We start from the raw sequence: 12,351 nt of genomic DNA, 5'->3' as shown, positions 1-12,351 counted from the left end.
CCCCCCCCGCTGCTTGTGCCATTGCTTCTGAAATTACTTCCGCACTCGAGACTCTTCATTCTTTGGCTCCCTTTGTTTCTGAGGTCATTCTCCTGTTCGTTTCTTCATTGTTCGAATTTTTTTGTCTCATGTTTAATTCCTCTTTGCACCCCTTGATGTCGACACCAAATTCTTTGGCAAATTTGATAATGTTCTGATGAATCCCCTTCCCCTGGGCTATGTTGGTTTAAAGGTACTGCATCTTCAATTGTTGTCAACCCGGAGATGTTATATTCACTTCTCAACATAGCAGAAACTTGCATGGCACTATCTTCTAGGGTTTGGGAGTGTTCAGTTACCCTCACTTCCTCTTCTCTACTGTCTTCATGAAATTCGACTTCTTTTTCAGTTTCCTCTCAATTCTGTGCTGCCTCTTCTCCTTCTCCACAGTCCAGTCGTCTTCTTTTTGACCGACTCATAATTTTATGGAGATTTGCAAACACAGACATGTTGAAAGCCCATAAACATTTCTGTTATCTACTATTTGAAAACACTTCTCAAAATCTATTGAAATAACACAGGTTATTCTGATCGGGAATGTTGATCCTAAAGTTGTCGGCTATTGCAGTAAATTTATCAATTTGATCTCTACAGATAATCTGTTCTCTATCTTGTCATGAAAAACACTGGGGTCTGCTGCTGTTCAAGTGCAATGGCTAAGATCATATATATTAGACAATGAGTTGGGAAACAAGACAATGTGATACTTCATGCGCTATTGTCAATAAACAGTGTCAACTAGTGAAATTTTTCATATTTTTGACTTCTTATCTCATATATTTTGTATACAAGTGGATACAAAGTTTGCATCTGGGGTATGTTTTATTCCTAGAAATCAACACAAGCTACCAGCAATATTAATGGACTTGATTCTTAGAGATCCTTTGTTCCCTATAGGAAAATATATGTAGGACCTATAGAACTTGATCTTATATGAGCTAAAACAATTAATCATGTCAACTAGTTGGAAGGCATGACCATGTGATGCCCAATCCAAATGGCTCTTCATCACACATCAAGAGGTTATCGACTTCTCATCACTTCTTAAAAATTATGTAATGTATAACGCTTCTTTCCAAGTTTTCAAAAAAGGTAGGGCCTATTGTTCGTCAACTAATACCACAATGTTTTCAATACTTGGAAGGCAAGAGCATGTGATACTTGAGTGCCATTGTCTTCTGCTGGTGCCCGCAAATTCCTAATCAATTCACATCAATATGAGTTGCCATTTCCTATATAAATATATCCAAAGAGGTATCTACCACCACAACACTCAGTAAACATCAAAGTTTTCTCTGCTTTTGAGTTCCCTTAACAGTCCTTTTTTTCTCATCTATACTAAAACTAAGAGATCATGGCTATTCTCCGTATGATCAAGAAGTCTGCCGCAACTAGAGATATTCCCAAGGGCCATTTTGCTGTGTATGTTGGAGAGATGCAGAAAAAGAGATTTGTAATTCCAATATCATTCTTGAGCGAACCTTTGTTTCAAGACTTGCTTAGTCAAGCCGAGGATGAATTCGGCTTCGAACATCCAATGGCCGGTGTTACTATTCCCTGCAGTGAGGATTTGTTCATGGATCTCACATCTCGATTGAGGAAGTGAGAAGGAAACTAGTCCCCATTTTTTTGTTACACAATTTTGTATAGTTGTTATTAAGCCAGGAACTCCACTGTGTACAGTTGAGAGTTAGAAGAAACAATAGCTAGACTAGGACACATTTTTCTACTTCAAAAGAAATTGAAGTAATGGAACTTTTTACTTCCATACATTGATGTAATCAATTCATTGCAATAGAAATTGTTTGCTCAACTCTAATGGTTTGGTAATCAGAAAGAACTACAATCTAGTCCTCTTAAGTGGCATACCTCATTCAATTGGTAAAAATGATAATTACACTTTATGAACTCTTCATAAGAAATAGTATCTGTACTTTTGAATATGAACTCGAATTTCTAGCAATAATAAGGTGTTGACTGACTTATAATTTAATGGAGATTTTCATAACATGGACAGAGATAGCCAGTAAAGAATATATATTATTCTCTACTATTTGGAAACATTTAGAAAAAATCTATTGAAATGGGTTGGTTTATTTTAATCAGGAAAGTTGATCCTACATAATGACTTAGCTTGAGGGACTAAGCAAATGGTCAGATGGTTGTAAATTTTACCTGTTATTATTATTCTGATCAAACTCATAAAATCCTGCTGTTGACAATGACTCAATGTTAGCAAATTGATTTCTAAAAATCTTCAGTTCTCTATCTTGTCCTGAAAAACACTGGGGTGTAGGGACTGCTGATATTGAAGAGCAATGACTAAGATCATATAAACTTGACAATGAGTTGAGTAGCAAAACCATGTGCTATAGTCAATCAACAGTACAACAAATGCCTCTCTACCAGTTGAATCTTCTATATGATTGATTTGTTTTTTGTTATAGTTTTGATATAAGTGGACACATGAGAGTTTGCATTAATAGTATTATGGCAATGAGTTGGAAGGCAAAACCATGTGATACTTCAGGTGCTACTGTCTTTAGCTGGTGCCCACATAATGTCTATTCAATGCACATCAGTAGAACTCTACAACTTTATTAGCCTATATAAACACATAGAAAGAAGGCTTACCATAACAGCACTCAGCAAAAACTTGAGCTATTTTTGTGAGCGTTTTCTTGTTTAATCATATTTTTGTGGTTGTGTGCGAATACAATGCATTCAATGAATAACTAAATTATTTGAGATAATAATTATAAACTGAGTATACATTAATTATATATTTTTATTGTACAAGAATTATACATACAGAAATGCAAGTCTGAAAGATTATAATGGCTATGACGCGTATATGCATAAAAAAGTGTATCTACATTGTACTTAATCATCCCAGAGAAACGTTATTGTGAGTCACGTTTTAACTGTAAAACGTGCCTCAGAGTAACGAAATATAAAACGTTACTGACAATAACATTTTATGTCTGAAACCATTAAAAAAAAAACCCAATTCTTGAGTCAAAAAGACTTGCTCCGTGTCAAGCTGAAGATGAATTTGAATTCAATCATCCACTGGGTGGTCTCACCATTCCTTGCAGTGATTGAGAAGGAATTAACCATTTATAGTCTTCATGGAAACTATAAAGACATTGGGACAGGTTGATAGTGAGTAAACATCTATGTTCTCTACATTTGCTGAGATAACTCCGATAATTTGAATCTGAAAAGTTGATCCTACATAATGACTTAGCATTAGGGACCAGACAAGTTGTCATATTTTACAAGTAAATTTAATTATTTCTAATTGCAGACCAAGTGGTCCGGAACTGAATAATTACAGGAGTTGTTATCAATTTGATGCTGTGTTTTCTATCATGTCATAAAAACAATGGACCTGCTGATCTTCAGGCATGATGGCCTAAAGTCATGAATACTTGACAACAAAACCATGTGATACTTCATCTTATCGATTTGATTATGAGAAAGAGGTAGGAACAACTGTTGTTGAACTTATAATATGTCAATTTGTTGGAAGACAGAACCATGTGGTTATTGATATGTCATTGTCTTTACCACAAATAATGAGATTTTATGACTTGCCATTTGTTTATATAAACTTGTTTTGAGAAGTTTCTACCACCACAACGAAAACTACTCCAAGCTTTCTTGTGCTTACAGGATCTTAACTAGTTCTTTCTCTTCATACTTTAGTCATCTCATGGCTATTCGTGTTCCTCGTATAATCAAGAAGTCATCAACATCATTGGATGTTCCCAAGGGCCATTTTGTTGTTTATGTTGGGGAGAAGCACAGGAAAAGATTTGTGATACCGATATCATACTTGAGTCAGCCTTCATTTCAAGGCTTGCTTAGTCAAGCAGAGGAAGAATTTGGCTTCGATCATCGCGGTGTAACAATTCCCTGCTCAGAGGACATCTTCATTGACATCACTTCTCAATTTAGGATTTAAAAATATAGTTGAGAATTTTATTTTTTTATCTTTTTATAGGTCTCACAATTTTGTATGCAAAAGAAGGAAATCCATCTTGTATAGTTGATTAGTTAGATGTGAGTCTTAGCACCACAAAGTCTGGTGCTTTTTTACTCACAAATTAAAGAAAATACTTCAATGAATACAGATACCATAGTTATTACTTGAAATATTGCCTGATTTGTTGGTTAGAATTTGGATATTTCATAATCCAATCATCTTAGGCCTACCGTAGCATCGAAGTTAGTGCTAGGAAAACAACTTCTTCACATGGAATTGTAATTCCCATGTCATGATCGAAGCCAAATTCTTCCTCAGCGCATTGTAAGAGGCACTGAAACAGAGGGTGAGTCAAGAAAGAAATAGGTACGATATATCGAGTTCTGTTCTCTCCTACGTAAACTGCAAAATGTTTTTTTGGTACGTCGATGGGAAGGTGATGTACATCATCATAGCCCTGTTTCTTACCCAAACTCGAACACCTTTTCATAATTTGCTTCAGTACTGCAGCTTGTGATAGCTTATTTGATATTCTGATAGCCATTTCTGTATGTTTTATGCTACTATTAAAGAAGTACTTGTAAGTAGTAAGGTGGTGTTTGGCATAGAGAGACGATGTGAAGCTATTTATGGAGGAAAATCCCAACTTGTTTATGAAGAAACCAATGTATTTCTAAAAGATAACAAACAAGATTATGTACTTAGGAAGCCAACTATTTAACCACTGGATTTTTTCTACTTCCTCTTTTCTATTTGATTGTATGATTTCGACTCCTCGGAGTTTCTAAAAAGTATAATAAAAATTGGTAGAATGTACCAAAATGATTTTTAATTTTTTTTATTTTAAAATATCATATAAAAAGTTAAAATTAAAAAGTGACGAAAAAAGGGAAAAACATTCATTTCGAAAAGAAAGTTAACACAAATAAATTAGAAACGTGATAAGGTAAAAAGTTGGCATGAAATTAGATACTTACAAAGCAGAAGAAAGCGCCAATAAATCAAAGATCATTTTAAGAATCTATTAATTCCTCGAAGAAATACGATGTATGTCAAGTACAAGATAATACCAATCAATTATCATTAAAAAAAATAAAATCAACGTTTTTAAAAAAAATTATTTGGATAACCTAACATTATTATTACTATTTTCACCAAAAAATGATTGTTCTAAAGAATATCATGGTGCAATTGCCAGTCAAATACAATTAATTAATTTGACATAATTGCGTGATTTAAATATGAGCTCCAGCACTAAAAGATAAATATGAAAAAATACAATGTATGTCAAGTACAAGATAATACCAATCGATATTATTAAAAAAAATGTGCAATGTGCTACTAAAAGATAAAAGTACCCATAGTTTTGCACTTGGGATAATTAATTAATCAGGATACTGAATGACATAATTAAATTTGTACGTAATAAATTATATTATTTACTAATAATAACAGTTAAGAACTCCTTATATACGATAAAAAACGATGACAAGAAGTCAAGAAGTAAATTTATGCGATTTTTATTTTGATAAAAGTGCGGGAATCATTGTTTTTTTTTAATAATTTCATCTCTTCGTATAATTATATTATTCGTATTTTGTCGTACCACAATAAAATTAGTATCCATGAGATAAATCACTTATGTTGAAACACACCTATATTATTCCTAGTGTTGACCAAATTGTGCGATTCTTATTTATCTTTGTTTCAAAAGAAATAAAATCAACGTTTTTTAAAGAAATATTTGGATAACCTAACACTATTATTACTATTTTCACCAAAAAATGTTGTTCTAAAGAAAATCATGGTGCAATTGCCAGTCAACTACAATTAATTAATTTGACATAATTGCATGATTTAAATATGAGCTCCAGGACTTAATTACCAGTACATATCCTTGTTTTACTTCGTGAATATCACTTACATAGTTGGCAAAAAAAAAAAAAACCTTGTGATACTTGCCCAAGACAACACAAAAGTTAGGTAGACAACACCTTGATACTTTGTACGATAATCCTAATAAAATACTTTCTCCCTTCGAATTATTTGTCATGATATTTATTTTTAGAGTTAAATTATAAAAATTTTGACTAACATTTTAAGATGTATTTCATCATATTAATATGCAAAAAATTGCAAACTGTAATACTTTTTATATAGTTTTACAATATCTAATTTTTTTATTTAAAATATCGAACAAGTGCAACATGACAAACAATACCGGAAGGAGAGAGTAACAGTGGTGCAGTAATGAGACTTGTCATACAGTGATGAGACTGTTTCATCCTTAATCACAGACTTCAAATTCGAAGTTTTGGTATAAAAAAAATCTTATTGAAAATATCACTCTCGAATAAATCATACAGCATGCAAATTTAATTGGACTCTAATCACACATACGAGCCCTTTTTCTTTGAAGAAATGAGTATATATACTCTACTTGTTTGATTGTACTTAGGATTAAGGAATTTTCAACAATTATTTATACCCATTTTTTTTTCTTCATATCTGCATGTTGACCAACTTGTACGACTATAGATCGATAAACACATTAATTCCGTAGATTTCGTACTGTTCAATAAAATATCCCACACCTAACACCCTAGGTTCTTAATCAATTGGACTGCATTTTTTATTTATCTTTGTTTTAATTAATAATTAGAAGAAAGCAACGTATTCTTAATAGAAACAAAGATTATATATAGAGTGAGGATTTGCTCTCAAATGAGACAACGAAAATACGAGTTCGGAGCTTAAAGGGTGAAAAATATTAACAAAAATTCTAAAATAGTATATGAATTTTTTTTTAACTAAAACGACAAAATCCCTCACTAAGTGTCGAAAAAAGTAAAATCGCTGCTATAACAGCGATTTATAAATTTGATTTTTTTTTAAAAGAAAAAATTTAAACAAAATCGCTTTTGAAGGAGCGATTTTCAAAATATATATTTTTTATTATATTTTTGTTATGTCGCTGCTAGGCAGCGACATGAGTTCAAATTTTTTTTTTGATACTTTTTTTTAAGTTTAAATAATTTTTTTTAAAAAAATCAAAAAAATAGCAGTGGTTTTTAATTAAATTTTTAATTTATTTTTTAAAATCAAATTGCTGCCAAGGTAGCGATTTTAAATTAAAATCTTTTTTAACGATTTGATTTTTAAAAAAATTAATTAAAAACCGCTGCGATTTGATATTTTTTAAAAAAAAATTATTTAAACTTTAAAAAAAAAAGAAGCAAAAAATAATTTAAAAAAAATTAAACTTAAGTCGCTACCTCAGCAGCGACATATTAAAAAAAGAAAATTTTAATTTGGAAATCACTTCTTTGTTTAATTTTTTTTTAAAAAAAAAAATCAAATTTAACAAATCGCTGCTATTGCAGCGATTTTACTTTTTTAAGCGGACAAAATCGCTACTTCATGAGCGATATTACCGTTTGATTAAAAAGAAATTTCATATACCGTTTTGAAATTTTTGTTAACATTTTTCACCGTTTAGACTCCGGACTCACGAAAATACCTTGATGCTTGGATGATACTCACAATGTTTTATTTTTGGAATAATTAAGGAGAATTCAGCTGTATGGAATCTATATTAAATATAATCACAACAATATACTACAAGCAATTTACTCCATACAGAGGCGGATTCATGATATGAAGTTTATGGATTCATACAACAACCTCAAGTTAATATACAATAATAACTGAGTTTACAATTAAATATTTCAAGATATTTTGTGAGTATGTTGATACATACACATAAAGTTTAAGTAAAAGTCAATGATTTCCTATATATGAACTCAGATATGATACTCTTGATGCCATGTCCTTGTTTTAATTTTTTTGTAAAATGTTTAGTGTGAAAACAAGAATTATGTGTGTTAATGAATTTGAGACGTCTTCTCTTGTAAATTCTTCAAATGGGATTTAATTGTATGATGTACATAATCGTTACTCTCTGCACATTTCGTTTGTAACTCTATTTTTTTTTTAAATTGGATTATAAAATCCACACTGATTATCATTAAATTAAAAAAGAAGTTCGCATTAAGTTAGTACTAATTAAAATGAAGTTTTTTTTTTATATATATACAATGTCTTTTACAAAATGTCCTTGTTGTTGTACTTGTAAGTTGTACTTGTTCAGCTTCTTTCCTAAACTCGAACACCTTTTCATAATTTGCTTTAATACTGCCACTTATGGCAACTTGTAATTTGATTTTTGGAAAAAAGGTCTATATATCCCTCAACTTTGTCATTTAGTGCTGATATACCGTTGTTATAAAAGTGGCTCATATATACCCCTATTTGTAAACAAATGGCTCACATATACCCTTTGGAAATGAAAAAAATAATAATTTTAATCTAAATTTTTATTATTTTTTTCTAAAAAATATAATCCCATATAAGTAAATTTAATCCTCGTCAAACATATTTTTTTTGACTTTTTTTTGTTTCAATGACTATTTTATAATTATTATTTTGATAATCAAATTTATTTATGTTTAACTAATATTCTTGTAATACTTATTGTAGATGACCAAATTTTTTCTTCGAATACGAAATTAAATTACAAAACACACAAACAAAATAGTTTAAATTTTTTTTCTTTAAACTAAGGAATGAAAGAAAAAAACAAAATAAGAATAAGAAACTCAAATAATTATAATAAAAAAGGTCAAAAAATAATTTATATATGAAAAAAAATTAAAATATACCTTGAACTTTGATAGAAGAATCATATATACCCCTAAATAATTTTTTTTTTAAAATTACAATTAATAAATATAAATTTAAAACTAATTTTTTAACTTCCGTTAAATGAAGGGTATATATGAGCCATTTTGTAACGGCAGGGGTATATTTGAGACGTTTGTATAACGGTAAAGTCATATATGAGCCACTTTTATAACAGGGATATATCAGCTCCAAATGATAAAGTTAAGAGGTATATCAGACCCTTTTCCATATTTTAAAATATATATCTTATTATATTAACATAAATAAATAAAAATTATAGTCTTTGGGGTTTGGAATATTGAAGATATTAAAGTTAAGAGTTAAAAGGGAAAAAAATTTCAACTTGGAGTTAAAAGGTCAAAAACACATTCAAAATTAAAGTATCTCAATTTTTTAAGTTTTATGAGTGAACTATAATGTGTTTGAGTTTCTTATCGATTAAATATTTATTGAAACACATTTTAACTATCAGTTGTTGTTTTTTTTCTATTTGAACAATTGTGATATTTCAAATAGAAAAAAGTAAACAACTGACAGTTAGGTGTGTTTCGATAAATATTTGGTGATAGTTCACATAGAAAACTCACACAACTGATAGATGACATACGTTTTCGAATGTGTGAAGTATGGTGAAGTAAAACAAAAGGTAGGTGAGATTGTATTGAAGAGGACAAAATAAGACATTGGAAGGAGAGGAGGGCAAAGCTCTATGAATTTACCCTACATATTCCTCACTGCGAATTTCTAGTTCATAGGTTGCATAAAATAAAGGATTAAAAAACTTGGACTCTAATTAATCTTTGTTGATTAAGAAACCAATGTATTAATAAAGTAAAAGATACAGACAAGATTTCTTAGGCTTTGCTTAAGATCCATCAGTTTATATAATACCAATAATATTTTTATTATAACTACCATATATCAAATAACTCCTCGAAGAATATGTCAATAATTAATTCAAGTACAAGAAATTTCCAGTCAATTAGCATTATTTGACTTACATGCGCTTTTTAATTATTATTTTTTAAAAAGATGAGAGAATATATTCTCAAAAGAAGTATCTTTTGTTGTTTATTGTTTGCACTTGGAATATGGAAAATTCAGCTGTACGGAGTCCATATAATAAATAAATTGTATAATATATTCTTTTCGTTTTAGCTTAGTTTGATTCGCTTAAAATCTTAAAACTAAATAGTATATGATTTTTTTAATTTTATGGTCTAAAATTAAAAATATGTGTATAGTTATTATATTCAAATATTATTTAATTTTGTGATCTTGAATATGTTACTGGAGATGTTGAAATTTGGAGAGATTTCAAATTAGAAAAGATGTATTGTTTTTAAAACATGCTAAAAAGAAAAGTACTGGTCTGATAAATTTACAATAGAAAGAGTAGCTCTAACCATTCTATTAGGATCAAGCATTTGTCAATATCATCTCAAAATCTATAGTTAATAACAAAGGCGAGACTTTATTTCCTAACTAAACCCACTAAATAAGTGTCATATTTAATCATGAATCCGATCTACCAAGTCATCCTAGCCCCCTCATCAGCCTTGCCATAGACAAGATATTAATATTTTTTTACACATTATTTTTAGATGTAATAGTCACTCTCATATTGACAAAAATTTCAAAAGGATATATGAAATTTTTTTTAAATCAAAACGATAAAATCTCTAGTGATGTAGCGATTTAGGTGGGTGGCGTCAAGTAAAATCGTTGCACTAGCGATTTGTAAAATTTATTTTTTTTAACAAATCGCTGCCAAAACAATGATTTGTAAATGATTATTTTAAAAAAAATTGTAAATCGCTGCCTGTGCAGCGATTTTTTCTTATTTTTTTTTTTAATTTTGAAGTAAATTGATGCCTTGGGCAGCGACGATTTGTTAAAAAAAAAAAAATTACAACTCGCTGCTACTGCAGCGATTTACCTTAACGGCACCACCTAAATCGCTACATCACCAGCGATTTTATCGTTTTGATTTTAAAAAAAATTCATTTACCTTTTTAAAATTTTTATCAATATTTTTTACCTTTAGGCTCGGGACTTAAAAAACCTTAATCTGAACGTTTGTTTTTTAGCTCCAAGAATCATTGTTACCACTATAAAATTGCTACTTTGCTACACTTATTTTTTTTGGCTCTTCCATTTTCAGTTATTCTGTATTTTATTTATTTTTGTTTTTTTATGCACAAGATTATATAGGCTTTGTGCAAGAGTTAGGCAACCAACACCTTCATACTTCGACGATACTAATTCTAATATTTCAACAAATTCAGTTACAACTACGTACCAATATCATCGTCCAAGATACAAGAAGTTACCCATCAATAAATTAACTAAGAAAATTTTACAATTTTTCAAACAAATTGTTACATATATATCTACATTGTTATAAATTTATATGATAGCATAAAAAAATAAAATGAATAATAGATGCACTATTATTGTGTGGCTTATCAAGTGACAACATGAATAATATCTGAAGCTAAATTGAATTAGATTAACTTAATATTTTATAATAAAAAATTTAAATATTCAAAATCTATAAAAGTTAAAAAAAATTTCTGTGTCAATTTGATTTTAAAAATACAATATTAATCAAAATTATCTAATTTTTAAATTAAAAAAAACATGACAACTAATTTGAAATACTATTTACTCATGTGGCTACAAATTTGGAGAACATAATTAATAAAGTATTGTAGATCACAAATCAGACCACTTCCAGTATATGTTCAATTGGACTTTTCCCAGATATAGATGCACTAAAATTAATTATGTGCAAATTGATTGAGATACATTTTTATATAAAAAAAAATGGTAAATAAATTGACAAACAAAACATTCTCTTCTCTCACTGGGTGCAAAAATAACACCACTGTAAGGGAAAAAATTCCAATATTTAATTTTACAAATCTGAATCTGACCCATAAAAAACATTACAAAATTATATAATGTGGTTCCTAGGGTCAGGTTAGATGAAAATTACAGAACAACAAAATACACTAAAATTCAAAAAATGAATAAATAGATGTTATAAAGAAAAAAAAAACACCTTCTATTCACTTAATTTTGAATTAATATCGGAGCATGGAATTAGTTAGTGATCGAAACACAACTTCTTCGCATGGAATCGTAATTCCCATGTCATGATCGAACCCAAATTCTTCCTCGGATCGTCGAAGGAGACATTGAAACTCGGGATGAGTCAAAAAAGAAATAGGTACGATGTATCGAGTTCTATTTTCTCCAACGTAAACTGCAAAATGTCCTTTTGGTACGTCGATTGGAAATTGATAGTCTTCATCATCGTAGCCCTGTTTCATTCCCAAACTCGAACATCTTATTATTATTTGCTTCAAAATTGCAGAATGTGATTGCTTGTTTGATTTTCTGATGGCCATTTTTTTCTTTTTTGAAGAAATCCAAAAAAAGGTTGGAAATTTTAGTGGAATGAAGAAAGAGAAGCTAACTAAAGAAATTGTGGTGTTTGGAACAGAGAGAATGTGAAAGCTATTTATGAAGGAAGGTACCAATTATTTTAATCTATTATGGGATTAAAATAG

The 12,351-nt window shown here is 29.7% G+C and overlaps 3 protein-coding genes and 1 pseudogene across 3 annotated transcripts in view; 2 read left to right on the top strand and 2 right to left on the bottom strand.

Annotated features, from left to right (window-relative positions):
• LOC107026400 overlaps positions 1-3,518 on the top strand; it is a 51,802-nt gene extending 48,284 nt beyond the window's left edge. The window contains exon 20 of the transcript XR_003580340.1: positions 3,350-3,518. The gene's annotated coding sequence lies outside the window, so the exon portion shown is untranslated. The remainder of the gene's footprint in view (positions 1-3,349) is intronic.
• On the top strand, positions 1,300-1,852 carry LOC107026798 (auxin-induced protein 15A-like). Its single transcript, XM_015227888.2, has one exon. It carries the CDS (start codon positions 1,394-1,396, stop codon positions 1,643-1,645), a length of 252 nt encoding a protein of 83 aa, XP_015083374.1. The 5' UTR covers positions 1,300-1,393; the 3' UTR covers positions 1,646-1,852.
• A 618-nt stretch (positions 3,519-4,136) lies between the features above and the next one.
• Positions 4,137-4,836, bottom strand: LOC107026692 (annotated as a pseudogene).
• Positions 4,837-11,614: 6,778 nt separating this feature from the next.
• On the bottom strand, positions 11,615-12,337 carry LOC107027748 (auxin-responsive protein SAUR50-like). Its single transcript, XM_015228826.2, has one exon. The coding sequence runs from the start codon at positions 12,187-12,189 to the stop codon at positions 11,863-11,865; it is 327 nt and encodes a 108-aa protein (XP_015084312.1). The 5' UTR covers positions 12,190-12,337; the 3' UTR covers positions 11,615-11,862.
• Between the last annotated feature and the right edge of the window lie 14 nt (positions 12,338-12,351).

This window comes from Solanum pennellii, chromosome 1, assembly GCF_001406875.1.
Source record: "Solanum pennellii chromosome 1, SPENNV200".
In the NCBI taxonomy this organism is placed as follows: Eukaryota; Viridiplantae; Streptophyta; class Magnoliopsida; order Solanales; family Solanaceae; genus Solanum; species Solanum pennellii.
Note: the sequence above shows the minus strand (reverse complement) of the source record. Positions and strands in the feature narration are given on the sequence as shown.